Source organism: Onychostruthus taczanowskii, unplaced genomic scaffold, assembly GCF_017590055.1.
Source record: "Onychostruthus taczanowskii isolate IOZ18803 unplaced genomic scaffold, ASM1759005v1 scaffold46, whole genome shotgun sequence".
Taxonomy (NCBI): domain Eukaryota; kingdom Metazoa; phylum Chordata; class Aves; order Passeriformes; family Passeridae; genus Onychostruthus; species Onychostruthus taczanowskii.
The window spans coordinates 4,552,047-4,578,467 of record NW_024502125.1 but is presented as its reverse complement, the minus strand read 5'-3'; the positions used below and the strand labels follow the sequence as shown (position 1 = coordinate 4,578,467).

Below are 26,421 nucleotides of genomic sequence, written 5' to 3'. Positions count from 1 at the left end.
CTACTACTAAATGGAAGCCAAGCAGTTCAGGTTAAAAATAAATCAGCAGAGTAGAAATGAGCAGTAAGGAAACATTTCTGCTGGGGAAGGAGAAAGCAAATGAAGCAAATATGAACAGCTCTGATTCAACTATCTTCTTTCAAAAATTACATCCCAGACACTACGTTCTTTGTTACAAGAAAAGTATTGGTCAGGAGTCCACCAGAATTTTAAGCAAATAACTACTTGCCCAACACATACCAATTTTTATTCCATTTGTGTGCAAACTCAACCAGCAGGATGAGCTGAATGGCAATGAAAAGGAACCCTCCTGTTGCTCCTACATAGCGCCAGGCTGCAAGGCAGAGAGGCAGAAAATACGTCAAACGCCTTTCCGTTGAGATAAAATGGATTTATTGTCTATGCAGTGAAGCTGTTAATGTGGTTGAATATCTCAAGCTCACAAAGGTAGCAGGAGATGAGAGATTTCAGATGAAAGGCCAGCTCAGTTAACTCAAGATTAGCTCCCTTATGAATTCATTTTGCAGCCTGCTACATTTTCAATATAATCATGTCAGGACAGCTACTGGGTTTCCCTAACCTAGAAAATTTTTGTGGAGCCTATGAGTTACTATGTTCAGACAGAAAATACTGAAACCTTTATTTGTGACTGACAGAAAGGAGGTGGTGTGAAGGCATTCCACAGGAATCCAAACCCTGCAATTGCAAGGTACTGGAACCCAGTCATTACTAAAATGGGCAATTTCTTCTCCAGATTCCAGTACCACAGAAAAACAAAGGTGGGGTTTATCTATTCACAAATGCTGTTCCAAGCCACTCCCAAGGAACACTTAGTATTCACTGACTGGTTTTAGGACAGGTTATTTGGGTACTTAACTGCTGACCTACATATACTGCATTTGGGTAGCTGCTTAGATGTTTTAGACAACAGATTTCTTACATGCAACATCAGAAGTGTCTGAGGAAATACAGATACCTATTTTAATTTTTAGCCGTATATGCAGCTTGTGCTGCTCTGCAGTACACAGCCTAGAAATTACTCCAGATGAGCAACTGATTTCAGGGAAGAAAAGACCAAGGAAATGCATCAGCAAAATTCAGCTATATCCTTTCATTGTGCTTTTGTTTTGAAAAAAAAAAAAGCCTGTGTAAGTTAAGTGGAAGAACGGAACAGTCAGGGCTCATTCCCATTAGCAGCTGATGTAGAGATTTTTTTTTTTCCCTTACTCTCTCATAAGCTCATTATTTAAAAACAAGCAAAAATGTCATTGTCTGGTTTGCTAAACATATTGTATACACCTGACAATCTTCTTCAAACATACAAAATAAAAAAACAGATTAAGTTATTCTGTAAAACAGTACATAAAAAATAGGCAGGGCACAAAGTGGCTTGTGTATTTGCGAAAGGGAGAGTAGGAAAGGTGAGACCACCAATGGAGTGAATAATTAAATAGACTCTCCTGATCTCCCTCGGCCAGGGTATACTGCAGACGTTTATGGATCAATCACAGGTAAGATCAGCCTAGCCAGCGTGGATTTAACACTACAACTCACAGAAACCTACTGCTTGCACATAATCTTCCCCCTCCATGATTAACAAACTGCTTGGGAAACATGGCACGAGATTTTATTTTTTCAAGGGAAAAAAAAACAGTTGGGAGAATGACCCCCCTCAATAAAAAAAAAAAAATAAAACAACAAAACAAGCAACCAAAAGACCATGTAAGTTTCTTAAAAGGAGGGGAGAAAACCCCACAAACATACTATACCCAAACCATCTGTAAATTTCAAATTCTGGGGCAGACTAGAGGTAATGGAAATTTGTGATTACATGTAGTTTAGCAAAAGTTGGAGTACTTTGGAGTGAAAAGTTATGAGCTAGCTTGGGGAAGAAAGCTTGTTATGCTGTATCTCCAGACTACATTAGACTGCTGTTGAAAATCAGCATAAAAAATTCTGTTTCTCCTTTTCTGCAACCACATCAGTTCCTGAAGACGTTTCACCATGAAAAGGGTCACTTGCCAAGATGACAGGCAGTCTCACCTGCTCACGAGTACAAGGCACTGTACTGCTACATCTAATCCAAACAGAATAGATCCTAAGGACAAACACATACAGCCATCCCACAACTTCAGAGAGGACATGGAAGAGGGCCTCAACTGAGCCAGGACCAAACAAACACCAAAAGCAAGAAGCTGAATTATACCTGCCAGTGGTTTACTTGTAGTGGTTTTTACTTTAGTTTCCCAGAGTATTGTGCTCACAGTCTGTCTGCCCACTCCATTCTCTGCCCCATGTTACCCTCCCTCCTGCCCTTTTAAACATCCTGGCTAGAGCAGAAGAGTGTTGCGAACAAGGTAACCAAGCAAATCTTAGTGGAAGCAGGCAGCATGCACAACTGCTCCTTTGCTCTCCCGATCCCATCCCACCCCCCATCACCTGTTCAAACCCACAGCTTAAGGGCTCACAAGTAGCTGTAAGATGTACTTACTGCAAATGTAAGAGAACAAGCTCATCTTGGTATCACCATGATTTTTGCTTCTAGCCCACAAGACTTCTGTGCTAAACTCCCCTCCCAGCTGGCACTTCAGCAGGCCTGTGCTATTGCCAGCATTCCTTCCAAAACTGGAAATGCTTCTGACATGGCATCCTCAGCAGAGCACATGTACCAGGGCCCAAGAACTCTAATTTTACTTTACTGCATGTATGCCCCCAACCTGAAAATTAGCATCCTAAATTCTTTTGGGGCACTGCAAGTTTCCAGGCAGCAAACACCAGTATTTGTGAAATATACAGGTTACTGTGCCTCCTGGAGCACTGGCACCTTTCCACTGTGCAGCCTGACTGCTGCACTATGCCAGAGCTACCTGCACAAGCCAAACTAATATGCAGCTCTGTAGTGTTCTTGAGTGAACACCTCTGCACCATTATAGTTCCATATTTCTTAAAGAATTGGCAAGAATTCTTAAAGAATTGCTGCAGTGGTATTGTTACCTACCACTTTGCCCTGCTCTTGGTCAGAAAAAAAACATACACATTGACATGAAGACATTGTAGTTTGCACACACAGTGTTCCCCCCAAACACTATTTTTGCATCTGGCCTGTAAAGGCTTTACTTGAAGAAACAAGGCAATATTCATGTTGATTATACCTCTCAGATTTTTAACCACTCACAAGACAGCAGAGAATGAAGCAGCATAACAAAACAAGAAGACATACCATTGAGGAAAGTGTCCTGATCAGGAATGAAGAAAGCCCCTGAGCACATTGCTGCCAAAACTATAAGTTTAATAAGCCAGAATCTGTATGAGAGAAAAAAAAAAAAAACAAAAAAAAAAACAAAGCAACAAACAATCTGGTTGTAATAGGAATTAGAGATTTTCAACTTTAGTACCACAAGAAATCTTTATTTAAAGCGTAACGAGGAAAAAACCTGTCCTCTGATGACTGATTACCGCTTTCCTTAGTTTTCACTTGACCACATTATTTCTAACAGTAAGAGCAAAGTGAAGTTTTTTGAGTTTTGGGGTTTTTTTCTGCCTAGTATTACACCCAAGTAGGAAGTTTGTGGCACAAATTTGTAAAGAGATGTTCAAATTAGGCAATCAAATAAAAAACTCACCCATTATGAATGTATGCTCGGCAGCTTTTGCTGTTGTTAATTTTGATGGTGAACAGGAAGAATAGAAAGAAGAAACAGGCCATTCCAAAACAGACTTTGTACACTGCAGAGTATCCCACCAACTTCTCACACATCTCACCCGCCTGAATACCCTTGCACATCTGCTTGTAGAAGGGAATCTGAAAAGCAGAACACATTACATATAAACTGTTAGAAAGGACACAAAGTACACATAAGCACGTGTACATCTGTGCACCGCTGACTTTTCACTGGCTTTGTTTAATACCTTTGACTTTTGACACCCCTTCAGCCTGGATTTCAGGGTTCAGGGGATATAACAAAATCTAAAACACAAGGGACTGAACTCTTACAGAGCCTTCTCTCAATTCTTTACAGATCCCTTGGGGTACAAGCGCACTTTCCTTCATCACTCCTGTTTCATGCCATTCCTGCCCATTACTGCTTATTCCCTCACCCTAGGGACCTTATCCCTTCTTCCCACACTGTACAGCAAAAGACTGATTGCTTCAGTAATACAGCTTAAATGAGACCCACCAGCGGCTTGTGCTGCCCTGGCTGGAAAGGCAGACTGAAACACACCCAAGTGTCACAGGGGCAGCAACCACCCTCCTTCTCCATCACAGCTTCTGAAAGGGAGTTGTGCCAGTTGACCTGATTTTGTTTTAAATTAACAGAAAGATGGAATATTCCTGCCTCTCTTGACTCATTAAATATTTGCCTTTGAGGCCTTTCCCCACGAAGGGGAAAACAAACAGCTGCACATTCTGGCTTCAGTTTCACCACATGAATATGATGCTGGGTGCTCAAAAAACCAGGTCTGTGTGGCCAGGACCCGCTGCTGTGAGGCACCTCTGTGTAGACATCAGCTCCTCACAGCCAGAAAACCATTTAGCTGCACAGAAACACAGGAATTTAATTAGAAAACCACTATCCATTTCAAAGAAAAAAAGGGCCTCTCTGTATGCTTACAGCCTTCAGCTGAGGCTGGTAAGACCAGTTGAACAACATTACTAAACCCTCTGGAGCTGACTGCTGCTATCCATGCAGGTGACTGGAGGAAGGAGAAGGCAACATGTAGCAGGAAGCAGCATGCACAAACCAACAGCTATGGCAAAGGAAACCCCTTTATTCAGCAAGCAGGTCAGTACACAAAGCCGTAACAATGAAAGAATAACAGGTCTGTGTGCTAGCCTTCAGGCAGCATTCCCAGCCAGGTAGAAAGCCCTCTGAGAGGCAGCGAACAAGTGATAAACAAGTAAACTGCCAGCTTCCAGCCACCAGGCTCTGAAAGCCCACCTCTCTCAGCAGGATATGCAACTTCAATCCATGTTCCAGGAATCCAAACCAGTCAGGGGCTCAACAACCCTCCTAGCTGTTTCTCAAAAAGAGGAGCTCACAGCAACACCTGAGTGGCTGAGCTAAGGGTTGCAAACCTAATTACAATGGGGAGCTGATCTCTGGTGGGCCAGAACCAGCCGAGGAGATGAAAACTGCTGTTCCATCACCAACAGCACAGCTGTGTGCTGTTACAGGAATGGATTCAAGCTGGGCCACTCCACGCTGCTCTTTCAGCAGTAACTCAGAGATTAGTAGCCACTGCATAAAGCTGGACATTAAACAAGTAGCTGTGGCTAACTTGCATGCAAGAATTTTTGGAAAGCTCTTGAGGCATTGTCTGCAGCATCAGCAACACTTTTCCCAGGTCTTGGAAAGTAATGAAATGTCAGACTGGGCAAACACACCAGCATTCAAAATGAGCAAATGGATTGACTGGAATAATTATGAGAACTATCAATGCTACAGCGATGCCAGGTCAAGCCAAGGGGCCGCAACAATGCCAGGGAAAGCAACTGGGCTATCAATTAATGCTTTCCTTTGCTTATAATAACCATCAATCAGGAGAGGTTAGAAAATGGCATAATATTGAACTAAAAATATTTCTGAGAAAATTACTTATTTGTTAGACGTCAATGATGGTACTCACCAAAGAGACAGATTTTACAAGATCTGTTTACTTACAAGACTTTTAGAATAAAACACAGTGAAACAAAAATATCACAAAACTTGATTAACTGACTAGCTAATTAGAAACAGATCTTTGGGTAGCCATAAATAGGTACCTTTTTTAATTGCACAGATTTCTACAGAAATCTTGATGGGATTTTTGAACCCATACATTGTTTCCTCCTGTAAATATTAACTTCATTACAGGTCTGGCTGAGAGAAAATAGATGGATTCACAAGAACAATAGCTCAATTTGCCCTACATAAGCAACAAAGAGTTTAGCCACCATGTAGTATTCACCACACTATGCAGTAAAAAGTGATGGCCACAGAAACAGTCCCATGAGACTGAATGCTCTTTTAGGAGACCATGGTCCTGAAGAAACAAACAAGAATAAAATCAAATTCTTGGAGGCCCTAACAGATACAACACACAAGCACAATGCTGAGGACAATAGGACTGGTGTAATAAAAAGGGTATGTTTTTGTGAAAGCACGGTCTACTGCCGGGAACAATTTATCAAGGCTTATGTGACTTCACCGACAGACAAAAAAGACTAATGTTTCTTTTCAATCTGTGTCTCTGAAACACGTTCAGCTGTTGAGAAGGCTGCCCACTCTATGTGCTTTACCATGCTAACCATTTGCTGGATATTTTTGACAGCTGTTAAATCACATATTCATTTTTTGCCAAGATATAGTGAAATAGCACTTTTGTACCTTTAAAAGCAGCAGAAGCTAAATTCTTTGGCCTGCCAAAAGCAGAGGACAAAGCATTCTTGTTGCAGAAACTCAGTATCTGCTCCAATAACACAAACGCCTCAGCTGCTGTGCAAGCAATGATGTTATCACAGCAAAGCTGGCAATCTTCCAGCACACACTGCAGCCCTCAGAGATGATCAACACTGGAGCAGCATCTACAGAAAGCGGATGTCCTGAGCTTGCTCTCCTCTCAGTGCAAGCTGCAAGCACGCAGAGCCGTCTTGTGCAAGAGCCAACACTGGGGCCAGGCCACCCCGAGTGGGGTCTGCCAGCACCCAAAGGTGTGAGCTCAGGAGCACGGCAAAGCGCATCCCAGGGGAACAGGCAGGAAGAAGTGTGTAGGAAGAGCCCTGGAGGACCCTGCTTTCACCTGGATGTCCTCATCCAAGGAGGGAGAATATGGCAGGCAAACTTCGTTAAGGACGCATGAATGAAAATCTAAGTAGGTGGGAGAGCAAGGGAAAAAACCGCACACAAAATCACCTGTCCTGGGCAGCTGACAAATTAAATAAAAAACCCAAGAAACAATCAGACCAGAACACATCATCACGAATCTAAGGCTAAAGTTTTATCATAAATATGCAACGGGCATGTGCACTGAGAGCTCTTTTGGTAGCATATTTGAGGTTTAACGTGCAATAATGCAGCTAAGGGCCAAGATATAAACTACCATGGGAAATAAGCCTGAAAGAACGTTTTGCTGGAACATGTGACCACCTTGTACTGAAATGCTTCCACACAACTGAATTGAATTTTACTGGTGTTTATTTTCCTGAAAATATCTTTCTTATTTTTCTTTTCATTAATTAAGTAGGACATGGATACTTTCAGATTGAAGCCATTAGTTTTGAAAGAGCTTTAATATTAAAAATTTAAGTTAAAAAAAAAATCTAAACATTGTTTTAAGAGACTAAAACCATTCTTTCCCTTTTCTTCTCTAAATTTTCCTTTCAAAGCCTGTGAAATACAATTTTTTCTTCAACAGAACACATGCAAGTTAAGCTGTATCTGTTTTTTTAAAAAACAGCAAAACAGGGAAAAAGAAAAAATATATGGATCAAGGTATAGAAGCACAATATGGAGTGTAACTCCATACTGGTCTTCTCTGTATTTCTGTCCTGTCAGCGGGCTCACATGTCTTGATTGATGAATGCCCAATCTTTTGCCTTGACACGCAACCTTGCTCTTGCAAAATCTATTTTATATTTTACTACCCAAAATTTTTCTGCAAATAACCATCAACTTCTTCCCTGTTCCTTCCCTGACTCTTGCTTCTTTCCCCAGAGATCTACTACTGTATACTTGGGAACTTGCAGCAAAACAACCAAAGAGAAAAAAACACCTCTCACTGAGAAAAGAGAGATTCCTTCCATGTAAGATCAGCATGAGTATTTGGTCTCTACACTGGTAAAGGAGATACACGGTTCCTTGCCAAGATTACAGCTCTAAAAAGGACTGCACTATAATTTGAAATTTGATATTCCTTACCTAAAGACAAAATTTAAAAAAAATCTGATTAAAATTAATCAAAATCTGTTTTCTCTCTCAAAAAAAGAGAGGGTGAGATCCCAAAAAATATCATGCAAAGTATTTGCTTACAGTCTGGCTTCAGGAGCTGGGAGTGTTCCATGACCCGGCCAAAAGCAAAGGAATCAGTAAGTGCACAGCACTTTCAAAACACCGCTCATCACTGAGAAGCTGAGACTGGTTAGTCTAAATAAGTATTTTCAAGGTGCACTCTATTAATAATAAACTGTGCTGAATTAGCTTCAGAGGTCTTTGAACTTTTAACAGCCCTGAACGTAATTATTAAATTAGAAAGCAGATAAAGAAAGCCTACTTTCAGATGGTCCATTTCCCATTCAAAGACATCAAATGCTTTAAACTAAGACAGTGATTATCCTTCCACTTCAAACTAACAGCTACGCTTTGTGCCATTTCTTCCCACACTGAGCTTTCAAGACTATGAACTGGAAAAGAAATTTGGCAATACTGAAAAGCATGTTGTTGAAGGCTTCTTGAATCACTTCTCTGTTGGATAAAGAATATTTTTTGTTAGGGATACAAGCTGCATTAAAACACTACTGATGGAAAAGAACTTTATGAAATTTGGATACGAGCACATAATTTGTCTCCCACACACTTAAGTTCCTTGGGTTATTCACTTTATTGCCAAGCTAAGCATCTAGTAAGTCAAAGCAATTCCTGGCAAGCTATTTCAGCACGCACATGTTGAACAGTATTTAAGTCACAGCTTACAGGCAAGCATCATGTCTGTACTGGGTGCTCCTACAGGGTGGTCATCAGCTTCTGGTGGCCTGGGGTAAAATGTGGCACTAGGATAACTCATACAAAGTGCTATTAAATGAAAGAAAATTAGGATAGAACGTACAAAGAAGGTACAATCACAAGAAAGAAAGGTCACAGGCAGCAGAGCACAGCAGTCCCCAAATTAGACTTCTATAAACCCACTGGTTCACCTCTGCTGCAGGAAGGGGGTGCTGCCACCAGCTTCTTCATCTGGGATGTTCTGGAGGGAAGTGTTTCATAGACAACCAAAAGTCAAGTGCAGAATGCAACCAGGGCATCAGCTTGTTCAGCAACTGGTTCAATGAGGAAAGAGGCCTCACTGTGCAACCACACTCTCTTGGGAGAGCAGCACAAAACAACAAGATGCTCACACTGATGGAAGCCTTCTGAGCCTCCCAGACAAGCACATACACAACTCCCGAAGCAGCCCCAGTCATGCATTTGATACATCTTCATTTTTAAGAATTAAGCAACGCAGCCTCTAGTTAAAAGCAGAGTTTTATTATTGTAATTCGTAGTGGGTGAGAGAGAGGATTTCTGCTACTTGGGTGGCTTATGAAGCCAAACCAAATATGTGGTACAACAGGACCAGTGTGTGAGCACAAGCAGGCTGGTTAGCATTTAGCTTACGAAAGTTACATTAAAACTCTGAAAGAAACTTGAGTTTTAAAGTCCAGCTTCAGCCACGGCTCCTTTCATGCTTTTGAAGCTCTCTAATTAAAAAGACAATTAGAGATGAACAACATTTGCTGTGGTTGGAGACCATGTGAACAAAGTGACTCAACACACACTGCAGAAAACCCCTTGCAGAGGCTCTGTAGCATTGTGTTTTGCAGCAGACTGGCAGAATTAAAAATGCAACACTTGAAAAGTTATTTCGAATTTGCTGCTTCTGCTGCTAAACAAATTGCCAGAGACAAAAATCAAGGTTAGACTGATTTGTTCTACTAAAACAAGTTCCCCAATGCTTCTCCCTCCTGTGACACTGCCTGCACAGCAAACCGGGGAAGGGTGGGTTCACTGCAGCAGATTTCTGCACCAGAGAGGAAGGATGCTAGGTCTTGGCTCTTCCTGTTGAGAAACAAGCTCAATGGGTGACAGGAAGATGCTGAGCACGGAAAAATCAAGAGACTGAGCATGGAAAATCATCCCATCTGGGTTTAGAAGTGGATGGGTGGAGGAAATTGACCACCTCTTCTGAGGAAGCACGCCTGTACACAAAGAGCTGTGGAAGGAGCCCCATTTTCTTCCGGGGCAGCAGTGACCACATCCCTGTTACTTACGTGGGTTTTCATTTCGTTAGCTACTGTTGTGGACATCATGACACAGCAGATGATGGTCACCAGGATGAAGTAAAGCGCATACATGAAGCGGGTGCTGGTTGACTGCTTTATCTTGGGGCAGCATTTGCAGCACAAGGAACAAGCAGCAGTACCGCAGCAGCAGGCCAACTGAAAAGTAATACAAAAAAACCACAAGTGAGAAACCCACCAAAACCATCCATCTTAAGGTTTCTATTGCAAAAGTTAGACAGGGAAGCTGGGAGACTTCCTGAAAAACTCCAGGATTTCTCAAGACCTCTCCTCCCAGCTGAGCAGCATTTAAGTGGAAGCAGACTGTCTTGCTTATCAAAACTCACTAGTTTTAAGCACATCAGTGTCTAGCTTTCCCAGATTTGCTAGGGATGAGAGACAGATTTCCCTGTGTATTTTAGTGTTCTACCAGCAACTGAGGGTCCATCAAGACAAAATCCACAAAACACAGCAAAACCCACGTAATTATATTATTCAATAAGGAAAAAGGTACTGAATAAATCCTGAAAGGCATCTAGGTTGAGGTTCATTATTTTCTTGCTGTCAACAGTATCACTGACTTTCAAAGAACCTGGATTCACCTTCCCTGCCTTCTACTTTAGAAAAGTCATGCATAAAATACGAAGGTAAGTCTTACTTATGTATATAAGGCAGCACTGTCCTTGGCTAGGCCCTTACTTGCAATAGGCAGCAGCTCCATATGATTCCTGTCTGTGCTTAACCCACCAACCATGACCACAGGAGGGATTTTTGGACATCAGCAGGCAGCCAGGAGCAGGGAGCCGCCCTCCCAGGTCTTATTGCTGCCAACCCAGAGTAACCTCACCCCGCTACACTCCCATTTTCCAGGCACTCCCTGAGGCTAGGTATGGTGTGCTGCCAGAGCATGGCACTCCAGCACACCAAGGCTGCTTCCTACTGGTGTTTCCTCAGCTTTTGGAGGGGCCACAGGAACATTCAGAGGACCTTCTGCTTTCAATAGGCAGTTGTACAAGGTGGATGCTTGCCAAAAGATTGAAAATCACAAGTGCCACATTTGAGTAGTCCAGGCAAACTTCACTGGTTGTATGTGTCTTCAGGCACCCAAGCATCATGCACTGTTTTCCTCCCAGGACACTTCCTCCTCCAGCATCAAGGACTTGTCTGGTAAAGGGGAGGGGGTTTCATGTGTGTCCACAGACACCTATGTCTAACTCCACAGAATATCACAACCAGACTGGTTGTTCAAAGAGCCTCAAATCATTCTAAAGAACTCTCCTGAAAAGACTCCCAGCTTATCACTTCCTTGCTATGACTATCCCTGCAACATTCAAGGTCACACTTCCTGCCTTCAGCCCCCAGGAGCGGGTGGCAGACAGGCCCTTCCCTTTCTCCACAGCAGCTCTTCAGCTGCAGAAGACATAACACGGGGACAGTCCAACCCAGCCCCCAAGCTGCTCTTCTCTCACTTCATCACTGGGTCTCATGCCAGAGGAGATGGGGCCTCAAAGCATGCAGCTGCTAAAACTGCTGCTACTGCAGAACAGAAACCCTGCCCAAAATACAGAGCTCCAGATATGGGGAATAAACAGAATGGGCTCGTGTTAGCACCAAAGCTGGAAATTAAAAATACTATGTGCAAAAGCACATCATGCAAGTATACTTTCAAAATAGAAGGCTCTAGTGGCTGAATAGCAATTCTGTTTTTTATAGGTAGTGAAATTACATTACCTTTTAGAGCACCAACACAGCTCCAGGATATAAGGAAACTACAGCAAGTTACTGACTCAGCAAACAAACGCAGTAACATTTAAAAATAAATGCATACCAGAAATGTGTAATTTACCCACTTCAGAAGTTTAACAACAAGAACAAAAAAGTAAGAGTGAAGGTCCTTTTAACATGAAAGGATTTGGTATCAACCCAATCCAAAGTATCCACAATGAACCTGAACTGCCTGCCTTAGCATAACAACTACAGTATGGAAGAAAAAAGGTATGCAGCTTTGGCATCTGTAAGGAGAAAAACATTTTCCTACACCAGGTGCTAGAGAGCTCTGCCAGTAAAATCTCATCTACATCCAGCAACGTCTGCTATTCTACTCCTGGGTCATTAGAGCTGCTACTTAAAGCAACAAATGCTTAAACAGAATATGCAAGTCATTTATGTATTTTTCCACATTACTTACACCTTAATGATAGTTTCTAATACTGAGCATGTACCCTAAAAATAGGAAATATTTGTGAAAAATACCACTATTTCCATCTTTTTCCAGATGCACCTCTTCAAGCACTCTGAAAAGCCATGGAAACCATAGAAAGTTGGTTAGACTATTCAGCCACAGCCTCAAATTTGATGGTTTGGGGTTTTTTTTTGTGAGGATTTTTATTTTTTTTTCTTTTTTACACTATACCTCTAATGTTCAGAGTAGGCCACAATGAAATAGGTGTTATCCAAAAATAAAATGAGAACAGTCTCTGTCCCAAAGACTAAGATGCTGGCCACAACCTACTGACCCAAGAGGTTTCAAAGATATTATCTTTGGGTGGCAAGACATCAAAGCCCACACATACAAAGAGTTCTTTCTCTGTCAAGTTTTGGTCAATGTGCAGCTAAGCTACACAGATACTCTGATGCCACATCCTTTACCGCAGGCATGGCCCATCTCACTTCTCCTTTGCCTTTCGACTGCAGCAATGGTCAGCACAGGGGCTCCCAACTCACTGCAAGCCAGCAATAAATTGTCACGTTATAAAAAAGAGACTGAGAAAAAAAGAAATTAATGTCAAATCTTTTACAGATTAAGCTTATCATTAAAATCTCCTCCAAAGAATGGGGTTCTGCAGGAGGAAGATGCTGCGCAGTTTTTATGACAGACACAACCCAACCAACAATGAAGGCCAGTGAGCACTACCAGCAGGCAGGCCTTGTATGCACAGGTCTGTATGTACAGAGCTCCTTCAGAGTCTCATGAGCACCCCAAGCCCAGGCACCCCAAGAGCCCAGCACAGAGGCAGCTGAAAGCCAGGCTGCTCTACCAGGAGTTCATCATTCTGCAGCAGGTTCTGGTTCCAAGTCCCTCTCAACCCAAAGGCTCCCACAAGTCAGACAGCAAGCACAGCCAGCTTGGCTCTCTCTCTAGCTTTACATCTCCTCACCAGGGTGAACACCACTGTCTGACAATAATTACATACAGTGGGCAAATATTTATGCTTTCCACAAACACTTACCATCAGCCAGTTCCCTCACACTAACCCACCAGGACGCCACAGCATAGACCAGCCGCCTCTTTGCTCAAGACTATTCTTTCAGAGCTCACAGAGTACAGCGCCAACTTGCCTGAGACCCCCGAATCTGAATGCCGAACATACTTGAAAACAGATTTGAGCTGCCTGCATTAGATTACTGCTATTAAACTTTTAAAATTTCAAAAACAAGTGATTGGCGTTTTTCACATGCATGATGGCTGACCTGACTGGTTTCACAACAGCAGCTGTGGAAAGCTGTGTGGGAAATATTTCTGTTAAAATATATTCAAAGTGCAGTTTCACAGACATTTCTTCTGGCACCCAGGCTGGCTTAACAAGCCCAGGCTCGACCCAGCCTTTCTCCCAATGACACCAGAGTTGTGAGTATGATCCCCATATAGGCCATTCATGTAAGAGCTGGACTCAATGAATCTTGTGGGTCCCTTCCAACTAAGACTAACCTGTGAATCCTCTGCCAGCCACTCCTCTTGCCCATTCTTACCCCTGCTCCAGCACCTCATGAGCCCTGACAGTTCTTTCTTCTGCTGCGGGTGACCGAATAAAGCAACCTAGTGGCAAGGTGTGAAAATCACATATGACCCCTTCTCAGCTGCCAATTTGTTATTACACAACAGCAGCAACTGTTCTACTACTTCACGTGAGGGCACAGTGCACGGGCAGGAGGGGAAAGCAGAGGTGAATGTTTTGCAGCTGTCCTACACACCTCCTCGCTTCTCCGAACAGATGTTTCCAGTGGCACTTTCCTACCGCCTCATTCAATCTGAGTGCTGTAGGTGCCTGCCAATGCAACAACAGCAATTTTGACATTCACCCAGGAAAGAGCAGAAGTAAGCAGACACATAACAGCCCTAGTTCATGCAAACCACTTTTCCAAGTACCGGCAGGCACGGACATAGTGAACAGTCCCATCTTAAAACAGCCTGCAAGAGTTAGGTTAACAAAACAGGGTAAAAGCAGGCTTACCAACTTGCGAGCAAACTATCAGTTCCCTACAATAAGTACACTGCCAATACACACTTAACATCTGCCACACACTCAATTCTTGATTTTTGCAAGCTGTGATGAGATCTGATAAATCAGTGGAATGGGGTACGAGAGTAATGTTAAGCACATGTAACTGTTTACATATAAGACTAAAAGTAAGAGAACCTATCTTGCCTGCTGCTTTTATAGAGACAGTGAGATTTTAAAAACGTATTTTCCACATGTTTCCAAAAATATTTTGAAGGATTTAGGAAATACTTTGTGTGGTCATTAAAGAGAAGTGTCTCAGGATCACAGCCCAAAATAGCCTATGGTATTTTTAAATTATACAAACCATAGGCAAGTATCAAGCTTATCACAACAAAGAATTTCCTTTTGGGAGACTTCAGCAGAAATGGTAAAAATCAAAGGGGATAAGAGCACAATGGAGAAAAAACCCTGCATTCTTTAGTGAAATGAAGACTTAGCAGCTTTTCATTTCTTCCTTCCTAGCTGACAGCCTGGTGAGAGCGTCGGGGGAGAATTCGTGCCTTCCAGCCTGTTCACGGAGCACAGGAATGTGCCTTGCTGAAGCTTCTTTTCATGGGGGCCTACAGCAGCTTAATTTTTCATGCACTGCTTGATTACTTGACTACCAGCATTATCTGGGCCATAAGATTTGCAGATAATGCAGTCACCGAGCTGTTAACAGCAGTGTCTACCAGAAACATCCAAACATCTACTCTCACAGCTACAGGCAGCATCCAAGCAGGGTGGACAGGCAAAGCAGCTAGCCCTGCATGAAAAAGATCCCGAAGAGGCCACACACCTGCCCTTGCTTGGACTTTTGGTTTCAGGAAAGAGCATCTCTTGAAGCATATATTTCATTAGTGCACTGGTTCATGAAAATAAGAGACGTCTGATGCCAGGTGTCCCGAGTGTTAGGAGCTGGTCTCAGACGATTACTGAAAACTGACTGCTGTTATGCACATGTATTTTCCAAAAGCTTCATCAACGGTCACATGACAACACAGCTGTTTGTCCTTCTGAAGTAACTAAACTCACCAAAAAGGAGGCTTTATTTTGTCCTTTGTCTGACTTAACTGGCTTTCCACTGCTTGTTATTTAATATTCAGACTCACCATGTGACTTAAGCCAAGAGGCTTTGTGAACCAACATACCAGTTAATCAACAGATGACCTATTTTGAGAGGCACATCTCACACTGCAAACTGTGCAAAATTGAAACAGATTTCAGAGGAAAGCCACGCCAGCCCAGACGCTGCCTGAGTCCTGCTTTCTGGTGAGGCTTTCCTGCCCTCAGCCGCCACGGGGCAGAGCTGCCATGCAGCACCAAGCAGCTCGAAACCTAGGCAAGAAAGCCATGCTGAGTTAAAGCATGGGCGAGCCGCTGCCGGGCACCAGCAGAGCTGAAGTGAAGCTGGGCTGAGGGCGATTCGCTTCTGTCTCTCGGCACAAGCGTTACTAAAAGTGGTCACTCAGCTCAGCATCAAAAAATAGCATCACTGCCAAATGTCTAAATTCAAGTCTGCTCAACTGCTTTTCCCCTGATGATTTTGGAAAAATCAAGTCAATTGTTTAGTCTGATCTGAGCCTCACAGTGTATCATATCACCCATCTCCTCTATGGAGCTATTTTCCATTAGCATAGACCATCTGGATTTGACAGCAGTATGAGGAAAACTGTCCATCCCTGTGGTTACTTAAATGTGACACTGAGAAGTGAAAAAAAACTCCCACTTTCTAATTTGTCTGCTACAGTTTCCCAGGCACTGGTTCCTGGTGAGGCTTTCTTTACTAACTTAAACAACCTTTAAATTTCCTGCTCTTTTCTCCCTGCTCATCAGAGAAGGAAACCAAAACATTTATCCTCAGTCTCATTTGAAGGCTTTAAGACTTCTCTTTCCAGCACCTAAGCTGTTCAGGGTCTTTTTTCCCAAAAAAAATTTAATTTATCCAGTCCCTTCGACAAAAGCATGGCAGTCTGACTGCAAAGAGTCCAGCAAGTCACCTTCCTCCTCTCTCCAGCATACAGCCACAGAGGGGGTGGGACTCAGCCTTGCAGCACTCCACACACAAGGTGGGCAGCCAGCTACATGGCTGTACTTAAAAAGCTGTAATTTTTGCCATCCAGGTTACATCTGCTTCAATAGTAGTCTCTGCTTCACTAGTCCTTTCATCTGCCTGTGTGCTTCTGGGAGTAATTTTAAATATCCTCTCAAGTCAGACCTGATCCTCAATCTTCTTTGCATTGATCCCTGGACATTCTTCACTGAGAGCAACCTCTGCTGAGCGACAGGTTCAGCTGTCCTTTCTATAATTTCACATTTCACAGTTTTCTCATCTGCAGGTAGTTTAAGCTCATGCTGCAGCCACTTCTCAGACTTTCACAGCAGAGGAGAGAATAACCGAGCAGCTGAAAGATTAAAGCGAAGTGAGCAGTGGCAAAGTCTCACAACTGGGGCTATCACTTCTTACAGAGAGCAGATTTTCTCCAGTTTAGCTCTGATGTTCAAGACCTGGACTCCAGATGTAGGATGGCACATGGTATAACATGGTAAATCACCAGGTACAGAGAACAAAATGCAGGACAGTAACTGCCTAAGTCCATGTACCACTGGAGTGAAGAAGCAGTTAAAATGAAATATTCATTTGCATTGACTTAAAAGCAAGTAAAAGCTGGAACAGCTGCTTTGCTTTTGAATGAATAGACAGGTTTGAATTGTTTCACAGATATGCTGTGTCTTTAAAAGATGGTTTTAGTTCAAGAGGACTTTAGGGTGGGGAGTAAAAAAAGAAAAAAAAAAAACATTAACACTTTGCACAAAGAGACAAACTGGTACAAAGCCTTAACTCTTGCTCCTCCCTTCATATTAATAAAAACCTACTTGCTCAAAGCATTGCTAAAGATGCTTCAGTTTACATCGATGTCACAACACTCACACACTTTTCCTGACTGGCAGGTTCAAAGTAGAGCTTGCTCACATCCTGACATTGCTTCTTGATGAGCATTTTTAAATATAATGCCTACATCTTCCTGATATAGGAAGTATTCCTGAACCACTGTTTTGCCAGTGACTGTAATAAGCCAAGAGAAAAACCCTTGAGACAGGTCTTTTCAAAAATATGAAGAACAGTTCCTGTTAAAACTCAGTACCAGAGATTACAGGTTGATGTATTTTGCATCAGTGCTGCTGGGCAGAAAGAAGAGCAACATTTCATGCACTCAGACTGTTAACATTTATACGCTTAAGTACTTGAACACGCACTATCTTTAATTGCTGGAATATCCAATTATTAAACTGCAAACACTAGTTCCTATGTAGCTACCACAAATTAAAACGATGATGAGATTGCTGGTGTGTAGGTCTCCCTTCAAAATGGGCACAGAGCCACCTCCCCAGATGCCATCACGGGCACACCCTACGGTCCCCCCAGCTCTGGGTGCCTCAGTGCCTCACTCCCCCATGCTGTAACATGCTGATGCTGAAGCTTATTTCCTGGATAACTTGAACAAGGCAGCAGGTCAGATCCCATCAACAGAATGGTCAACTGCAGACTACATATCTTGGAGGGCAGGCATTTAAAATGCTAAGACCTAATAGGGCCTGCACCCTAATGGTGGGGAAAGAAATGGAAGCTCCACTAACTGGTGTCCTTTGGAAGGACATATGAAGCAACCTAAGGTCCAAGCATCTTCTCATGGCTAACCTGAGAACACCACGCAACCTCAGTGTGTGTTTGGGATGAGAGCAGTCACTAGCTCCAACGAGACCTACAGCTTCCACCATAGTCACAGCTCAGGCTTTCATCCCTGAATTAAGTATGTCTGTACCTACAACTGAGAGTCCTTCCATTGCAATGAAAGCTCCAGTAAATGGAAAAACATATGCCAGAACAACCACTCTTGCAAAAACTAAAATAAAATCAGCAGTAGTTTTTAGATCCTTCGGCAGAAAAATACCCCCTTGCCCTTACAAGTGAAGGCCCTGCTCTTATACTGCCTTAACTCCACAGCTCTAGAGCTATGGGTATTTAAGGCATTTCTTTAAGCCCGCAATAAAACCAACTCATGGGATGCAAGAGAAAAAGTCTAAGAAAATAGGAAGCAATTGGAAATCAGGCAGAAATGAGAAAGACCATCTTCTCCCTCTTATGCAGTGACAGGGAAAGGATTCTAACCTAGAAATGTAATGTCAAATGATACAACACTTACAGGATCTCCCCATTTTTTGGTCACTTTTTCTTCCCATTTTGATCACTTTTGAGTCCAGTAGTAAATTTTATCCTGCTATGGCAGGCAGATGAAACCTCCAAGATAAGTTTTTAACGTTTCCTTGAAAACAGGCAAAAGTTTTAGTGGAGGAAAAAATTATCTCAACCCTAAGCAAAGAAGAGGTTGCAATGCAACTTCGTATTTCTTTGAAAGGGAATCAGCATTCGAGACCAACCTCAATGGACAAAGCTGCAGGAAATCAGGCTTTGCTAATTCAATTATTCAGGAAACCATTTATTTAAAGCAACAACTCCATGTTTCTGCAAACAGGGAAAATAGTTCTTCACCAGGCCTTTTATCCTAACATACTGGAGTACACTACAATAGCCGACATCTCACCTCAGACAGCTAGTTTTACCTTCTATCACAATTAATAACAGCAGTGGCAGAGGTATGGAAATACCTGCAGCTAAATATTCAGGTCAAACACACTAAACAAACCCCTGTCACCTAGGAAGGTCACCTGCAGAACAAGAGATGGTATTTTTGGGAGCACCGTGTGGAGTGAAGCCAGGAACACCAACGGCACCATCCCTCAGCACTGCGGTGCATCGCACTACACATACGCAGTGCTCCTGTGACCTCAGAGGACACAAATCTGGATAAGAGTGACGGAAACACCCTTTTCACCCTGCAATGAAAAGAGGAGACCATGGGGAACAGGACTGCAAGCCCCCTTCTCAATCTGCAGGTGCAAACAGGCAGCACCAGAGAAGCAGGCAGTCCCGGAGTGCACAGGCATCTCCCTCCTTTCCTCAGAAGTTATGAGTCACAGAAGTCAAAAGATGAGCCAAAGCCAACCTTAAAAATATAGCAGGACTGTTCCCCCCCCCCCCTTTTTTTTTTTCTTTTAAAAAAACTCCATCAGATTTAGAATTATGGGTAGAAAATGAAAAGTTGGTATTCTAACTCGTGGCACATATTTTATTTACTATCTGATATTATTTCCAAGGGCAGAACACTATTAAGGACATCTCCCAAGATTTAATGGACCTACAAAAAGAGCTTCATAAGCTTGAATAGCTACCAGTTCTAACTGGAAAATTCATCTACTTGAACAACCCAGCTACAAGATACCATCCACTCAAAATGAATGTTAACGATCTAAATTACATTTATTTAACTCTGGAAAAAACATATTCATTGTAATAAAGATTTTCCACAACAGCTGCTTTCTTTAACCATTATCTCAACTTTATTCTCTTGAGAATCACTAGTGAAGAAAACCCAAATATAAAATCCTGTTTCCTGTCAATTTAAGCAGAGTTTTTATGTAATCAAAAGCATTGTGAAAGCCCAAGCCAAACTGTATTCTCACTGCATTCTAAAAATAGGTCTATCAGTGAGATACAAGCAAAAGAAGAAACATTTAGCAAGTTTATTACAGCTCAGAAATCTAAATATCATAATTGTCTTCAAATAATGGTTGTACACTGCCCAATAAAAAACAACTGCAGAAATTAAAGTTTATAAATGGCCAAATTCCTTCAAAGAAAGGAATTTCCAGGGTCTACTTGGCAAGGATGCAAGTCACACAGTAATGTCCATTAAGATAATTTTAAATAATTTTGCAAATGCAAAATCATCATAACCGAAGTACACTTCAGTCTGGCAGCTTGCCACTATATCCTGAAACAACAGGAATCTGGGCTGCAAAACCCGGATGCATTCATTCTGACAGGCACCATCAACTAGGCGTTTAGCAAGGTTTGACTCAAAAAAGTACCAATCACTCATCATCTACTTCACACCAGGGAAATTTTTTTGAGTGAAAATTAATTGTCATGTTAACTCACAATAAAATTTTTATATCCACTACAGACAAATGGCAATTACACACAAACGACAACTGCGCTTAAATAGCTCAGAAATGCAATACCAAAGTTCTCAGTCAGCTCTAGAAAAGCAGATCCACAGACAGAGGCATGCGAAAGACATCAACAAGGCAAAAATACTCACAACAAAAAAAAATCCTCATGCTACAGGACAACAAGCACATTAAACTACTATAATTTAGGAAAAAATCAGGGACCTAACATCGGAGTTGTTTTGTATGACTCTTGTAAAAGTTTCAGCTTTCCTCAAGCACTTAATCTCTCCTTCTAGACATAGGGTTAACTTCATCTTCAGGAAAACATTGAAGGAGAGGCCAAATTCCTTCTTGATTTTCCAGCTTGATTAACAATACCCACAAAATGCCTGAGGAGGCTTGGATGAGACAGAATGAAGAATTTCTATCCCATTTGTTTTTCTTGTGTATTAATCACGTTATACAAACATGCCCTCATCAAGGCTGGAATAAATCAAGTAAAAAAAGCAAAGACTATTTTTCATTATAAAAATGTGACACTGCATGATAATGAAACGTGGTTTATGCTGCTTATTATCATAGCCTTTGAAAAGGTTATCCACGCTGTGTTTGCTGGTGTAACTCCAGCAATATGTCCTATTTAGCAAAGGTAAGTCTTGTATCAGAAGTAGTACTTGAGCCAGCAGAATATATCTCCCCTGAGACTTCTGGCTCTATGACTACATCCACCTTAGGGCTTTCGCTTCACCTTCAACAACACTAAGGATTCAGTTTATTTACAGACTCCAAAGTGACGTACTGGTGTCAATGAAACACATTACTATCAGGGATTACCAGATAGTGAAACACATTACTATCAGGGATTACTACACAGGGTAGGGACGGAGGCTTTAAGAATGTCTCAAAGGTTGGTCACGCTAAAGCCATGCCATTCACTAAGCATCACAACAGTTTCATCCTCTTGGTAATTTAAGTTTCTTCCCCAGGAGCCACACCAAAAAAAAAAAAAAAAAAAAAAAAAAAAAAAAAAAAAACCAAAAAAAACCAAACACAATGAAAATGCAAAAAGCCACGAGCCACTGTAGTAGCAACACCTACTAAATGTACTTTGTTGAGCTACTCCACAACTTGTTTCGCACACTGCCAAAATGGTTACGAAGCAGCAGGCAGGGAGGCCCCTGCATTAAGAAGAGTATTAGCAAACACAGTTACTGCTGTCCCGCAGGTCCACAGCACTGTGTGGAGAAGCTGAGGGCAAGCAAGTGGATGCATGCTCAGCAATCCTCCTGTCCCGCTGAAGATTGAAAGAGCCTCAGACAAAAGACCAAATCTCCTCCAGGATTTCCAGCTACAGGAAAGATGCAACACTTTTCCCAGGTGGTTCATAAAAGAGCAAGAGAATAATCAGAGTCTAAGGGTGGGCAAAGTGAGCAGAGGAAAAGAAATATCAATAGAATTAGGACCATAAAGTACTTAAATATGTAAAATAATAGGAATAAGCTCACTGGCTAGTCTGCTAGTCTGCAGATGGAAGTAGTAATGTGTTTCTATTGCAGAAACAGAGATTTATGAAAATAAAACACAAAATAAAGTGCCTGGGGAAGATGTCTAACATCACGCCAGAGAGACAACTATCAGGAAGAAAAGTCCTTCAGTGCAACCAAGGAGGATATCTGGAAAGGGCCTCACTACTGCCTATCTCCTTGTCATGATCCTTCAACTGTGGACTTGATTTAAGTAGGAAAACAGGTGCACCATGGTAAGATGAAGAGTTCTGAATCCCCACCCCACGGATAGTGAACAGCGTAGGTCCTGCACGGCCCTCCATCACCACTTGCTCTCATCTCTCACTTCCTCTGCCAGCACCTGAACATGCCGAAACCTTCCACAAGCCGAATTTAAAGGAGTTTGTGAAAGGGTCTAAGGACTGATGGGCAGCCAGGGGCTATGAGATTAGTGAAGTGCATTCCAATTCTTATACCATGCGGTGTAAGAACTCCCCACCACCTGCAGCCAGTGGCTGCTACCCTCCCGCAGCAGCTCAAAGGATCTGTTGCCCCTTTGGGAATTGCTCCTTGCCGCGCAGGGCTTTGGGAAGGCCTCTCCCCAAGTCCGCGCCCCCAGCCCATGCCGCTGCCCTGCTGCGGGCGCCGGTGCGCGGAGCGGCTCCCGCCTGTCCGCACGCAGCTCGGGACAGCCTGCGCCCAGCCTCCCTCCCGAAACACCAGGGGAATCCACCCAGGAAACCTGCTGAAACACCACTGCGGGCACTCGAGAGCCTGGGCAGCCACCCCGGCTCGCTGCGAGGGCTGCTGTTCCTCTACCGCGCCGACGGCCCGGGGAGCCCGACGCGGAGCCCGCCGAACCGCGGGGCAGCGGCGCAGGGGCGGCGCGCCGGCCCCTGCCCACCCCGGCCTCCGCTGCCGCGGAGAGCGCCCACCGCCGCGGCCCCGCCGGCCCCTCCCCGGCACCTCGTTCCGCGGGACCTCGCTCCCCGCCGCGGCCGCGGAGCCCCCGGGCGGGTCCCCTGCGGGAATCCCGGGAATGTCCGCCTGCACACCTGCCGCGCTCCCCGCGCCCCCGACCCTACCTGGCCGGCGCAGCAGCGGGCGGACATGCTGGCGGAGCGGGGCAACGCGGCTCCCCCGCCGCTCCCGCATGCAGGAGCGCGCAGCGCTGGGAGGTCCTGGGATGGGCAGGGCTGGGATGTCCTGAGATGGGCAGGGCAGCCCGGGGCGCCGCGGGCGGAGCGGCACCGCCTCTGCCCCGCTGCCGGCCCTGCCCCGCCGACCGGCTTCCGCTGTCGTCAGCCCGCGTGTGCGCTCCGCTGCCGCGCTCCCCGGGCTGCGGCTGGTGCGCGGCGGAGGGAGGGTCCGAGCGGGGCCGGCCGCCGCAGGCTGTCCTGCTGGCAGGGACACTGCTGAGACCACTTGCCTGCTAATATACTTACTAAAACACCTGGTTTTGAGTAGCTGGGATCTAATAAATTTAGTGATTACGGCATTTAAACATGCGGATCTTACGAGGGCGGGCATCAAATTGAAGTTGAAAGCTGTAGTGCATCAAGCCCGCTGCAAGCTGCTTTGGCGCTTCGCACGGCCGGCACACACGCCCGTTCCTGCGTGGAAAAAACATGTCCCAGGACAGCTGTAAGGTCGTGCTTCCCTAACAGGAGCTGAGACCTCTCCTCGATGTTCCCGAAATACTTTCTCCAGCCTCATTCGCTAAGAATCATGGGCAGTACTAGGCAGTAGTCAAGGATTTCTCAGCTTCCCATGTGACGACAGGAACTTGCAAAGCCAAATTCATATTCATATCAGATGAATATGTCTTTACAGGCACACTGCTTGTAGATAAAGCCAGAGGTTGGTAGATAAGGAAATAACGAGAGATCCCATTAATTTTAGAAAGCTTTACTATTTGACACAGGTGGCTAATCAGCCAAGGTCGTGCTAAACTCCTGAACTTCGTGAAGAAGAACAAAGACTTGATAGAAGCATGAATATTTCCTTCTCTGCCCAGCACAGACTGAAAACTTAATTTTAGTGATCATATATGTTCTAAAGGAGGTCTTCATATTAAGGAGATGTGTTGTAGATGGATGGAGAAGTCTGTACTTTCACAGGACTCCTCTGTCTGCTTTGTGGACACTAACCTGTAGCAACAGGAATTTTCTGCACAGATAGGAATTACTACTGTGGAAAGCAGAAATTAAGGACTCTCTGGAAAGACCCTGACTTGACTGCTTTGTGTCTTTCTGCATGTGTGTGTGTGTGAATGCTGTTATATCTAATATAACTATTTTAAACTCTATTTCTAGTCCTAACTGCTCTTACTTTAGGAATTCAGTGCAACTAAAAGCTATTATTCTGAATAGGGGTACATACATGTAGATAATGTAGCAACACTTACCAAGGAAACTGGGATGGATTGCAGGATGTAAAACCCCTTCCTCTTTCCTCATGTATGCAAACAAACTGAGTTGATGCTTCAGGAAGTGGATCATAGGATGACTCAGCATTACATAATTTGGTGTTGTACTAGGGACTGAAGAGATCAGTTACCATAGTGGTACAGTTAATAAAAACCAGATATGTACTTTTTTTTTTTTTACTGGGGCTGGAGACTCAGCACACCTTCTTTGATTTGTAGCTCCTTTCCCCAGAAGCTGCAGAGATAGACTCAATAATTGAACAAGGATCAGGAAAGCAGAATGACCAGCCAACAGGCAGTGGAAAAACCACTGGTATGTTTAACTTTGAAATACAATCAGCTTCCCAAAGAATGTGGTTAAGACATGGGAACACAAGGATCACAGAATAGTGAAAACTCAGCAAAACTGCAATCATCTATTTGTGTTCCAGACTTCTTATACAATTGCAAGAAGCTGTCTGGTCAGGCTTTGCTTAATTTCCACATCTGCAAAATCAACTCAAAACATGAAGGACCGTCTAAAAATGAAGCTGTCTTACAAAGAGAGACTGGTGAAGGTGATGTATGGGCGTGGTGGAAGACTTTGAGGGGCTGTACCACACATCAGCATGTCTGTGATAGCAACAAGCATTCACTGCATGGGGAGCACCATTAATTCACTGCTCTGTGCAGATCTGTTAATGTCAGCCAGTGCTGTTATGAACAAACCCAGCCTCTGCACTGAAGAAAACAGCAGAGCTCTGTAATGGCTTTCCAGTCAGTTAGAGCACCCTAGAGCTCTGGGATATGTGCCTTGGCTTTTTCAGTAAAAATTCATCACCAGAAAGGCTTGAACTTCCCTGCTGTGTTGCTGGCAAACATTAGGCAGACTAATAGCAAAGCAGGGAGCAGATGTTATTACATGGAAAGAACTGTCATTCTCAAACTATCAGTGCATTTAGAATAAGTTTTATCCATCAAATATACATTCTAAAATTAGAGAAGGCTGATGTGATTTACTGGGCAGAAATCTTCAACCAGTAGTAATTCCTGCCTCAAAATCTTCCTTTTGGCAGGGGGCTTCTTTGAAGAGATGCTAATTCTGATTTAGGGCTTTCAAGTGACAAAAAAATTCACTGCATCACTAGGGAAAGGCAAGATGCCTTGCTCTAGCTTTGTACAGGGAATTTTATGCACACAGACTTACAGAGTTCTAGTAAGTCAGGAAGAAGGGAGGCATGGAGTGTCCCCACAGGAAAAAAGACAGCCAAGGAGTACCCATGAACTGACTTAAAACTCTGATCTCCATTTAGGTGAAAGAAGGAAGGAAAGCACTGAGTTAGAAGTTGTAACCATGGGGCAATTCTCAGGAAAACCCCTGGTTAGGAGCCAGTTGTGCCCTGGGAGCAAACCACTCTGCTCACCAGAATGTGCACAGGTGGAGCTGCAGAACCTGAAGCCCCTGAAGCATGTCACTTTTAGGCAGCCCACAAGATAGCCAACCAATTTTTAGACATACTGGTGACATCAGGTTTGCTCAGGTCACTGGGTCAGGCATTATTACCCTCAGATGCCAACCACAGTTTCGCTTGCAGGTGTTGCGCCTTTACACATATCTGCTTTACTCCTGCCCCACTCATTGCTACATGCACTGGTGTTACAGGAGCAGAGGTTCTTATCTCTCCTCCTTCACTGTGAGAAGAATGCACTGCTTCTACAGAGAACTCAAAAGATATTTGTGGTGAAGCAGAAAGCTTTTTGGCATAGCACAGGGAAATCATAATTTACCAGGAATGCTCAAACTCTCTGCTTCCTCAGTATGAACCACCTCAGTGTATTTTAGGATAAGATTATTAGGAGTTGCATTGTTCTCATCTTCTGAAATCAAACCACAACTCAGAATGATGCTTTCAATGTTATATCATTTCAATTTTTCTCAGTAATTAAACATTTTTGGTTTTGTCAACTGGCAAAATGAAGAGCACAAAATGTCTGCATCCAATGAAAAGGAGAAATACACCACTTGGTTGTTTTTGGTGAAATGAAATATGGCAATTTTTTTCCCAAATGTGTATGCAAGCAGAAAGAAAACAAAACCACATTGTTATACGTTGTGGTGGTCACTTCTGTAAATTTAGCATTTGTATGCCTGTTAAAACA

General features: G+C 43.4%; 1 protein-coding gene across 2 annotated transcripts in view; it reads right to left on the bottom strand.

The window, feature by feature from the left end:
• SERINC5 (serine incorporator 5) overlaps positions 1-23,118 on the bottom strand; it is a 40,073-nt gene extending 16,955 nt beyond the window's left edge. Inside the window, exons 1-5 of one of the 2 annotated variants that reach the window (XM_041414699.1) lie at positions 22,940-23,118; positions 10,004-10,171; positions 3,624-3,802; positions 3,221-3,303; positions 241-334 (exon numbers count right to left, since the gene is read on the bottom strand). In XM_041414699.1, coding sequence (XP_041270633.1) covers positions 241-334; positions 3,221-3,303; positions 3,624-3,802; positions 10,004-10,171; positions 22,940-22,966 — 551 coding nt within the window. In that variant the 5' untranslated portion in view covers positions 22,967-23,118. The remainder of the gene's footprint in view (positions 1-240; positions 335-3,220; positions 3,304-3,623; positions 3,803-10,003; positions 10,172-22,939) is intronic. The other variant, XM_041414700.1, reaches the window with a different exon arrangement.
• Between the last annotated feature and the right edge of the window lie 3,303 nt (positions 23,119-26,421).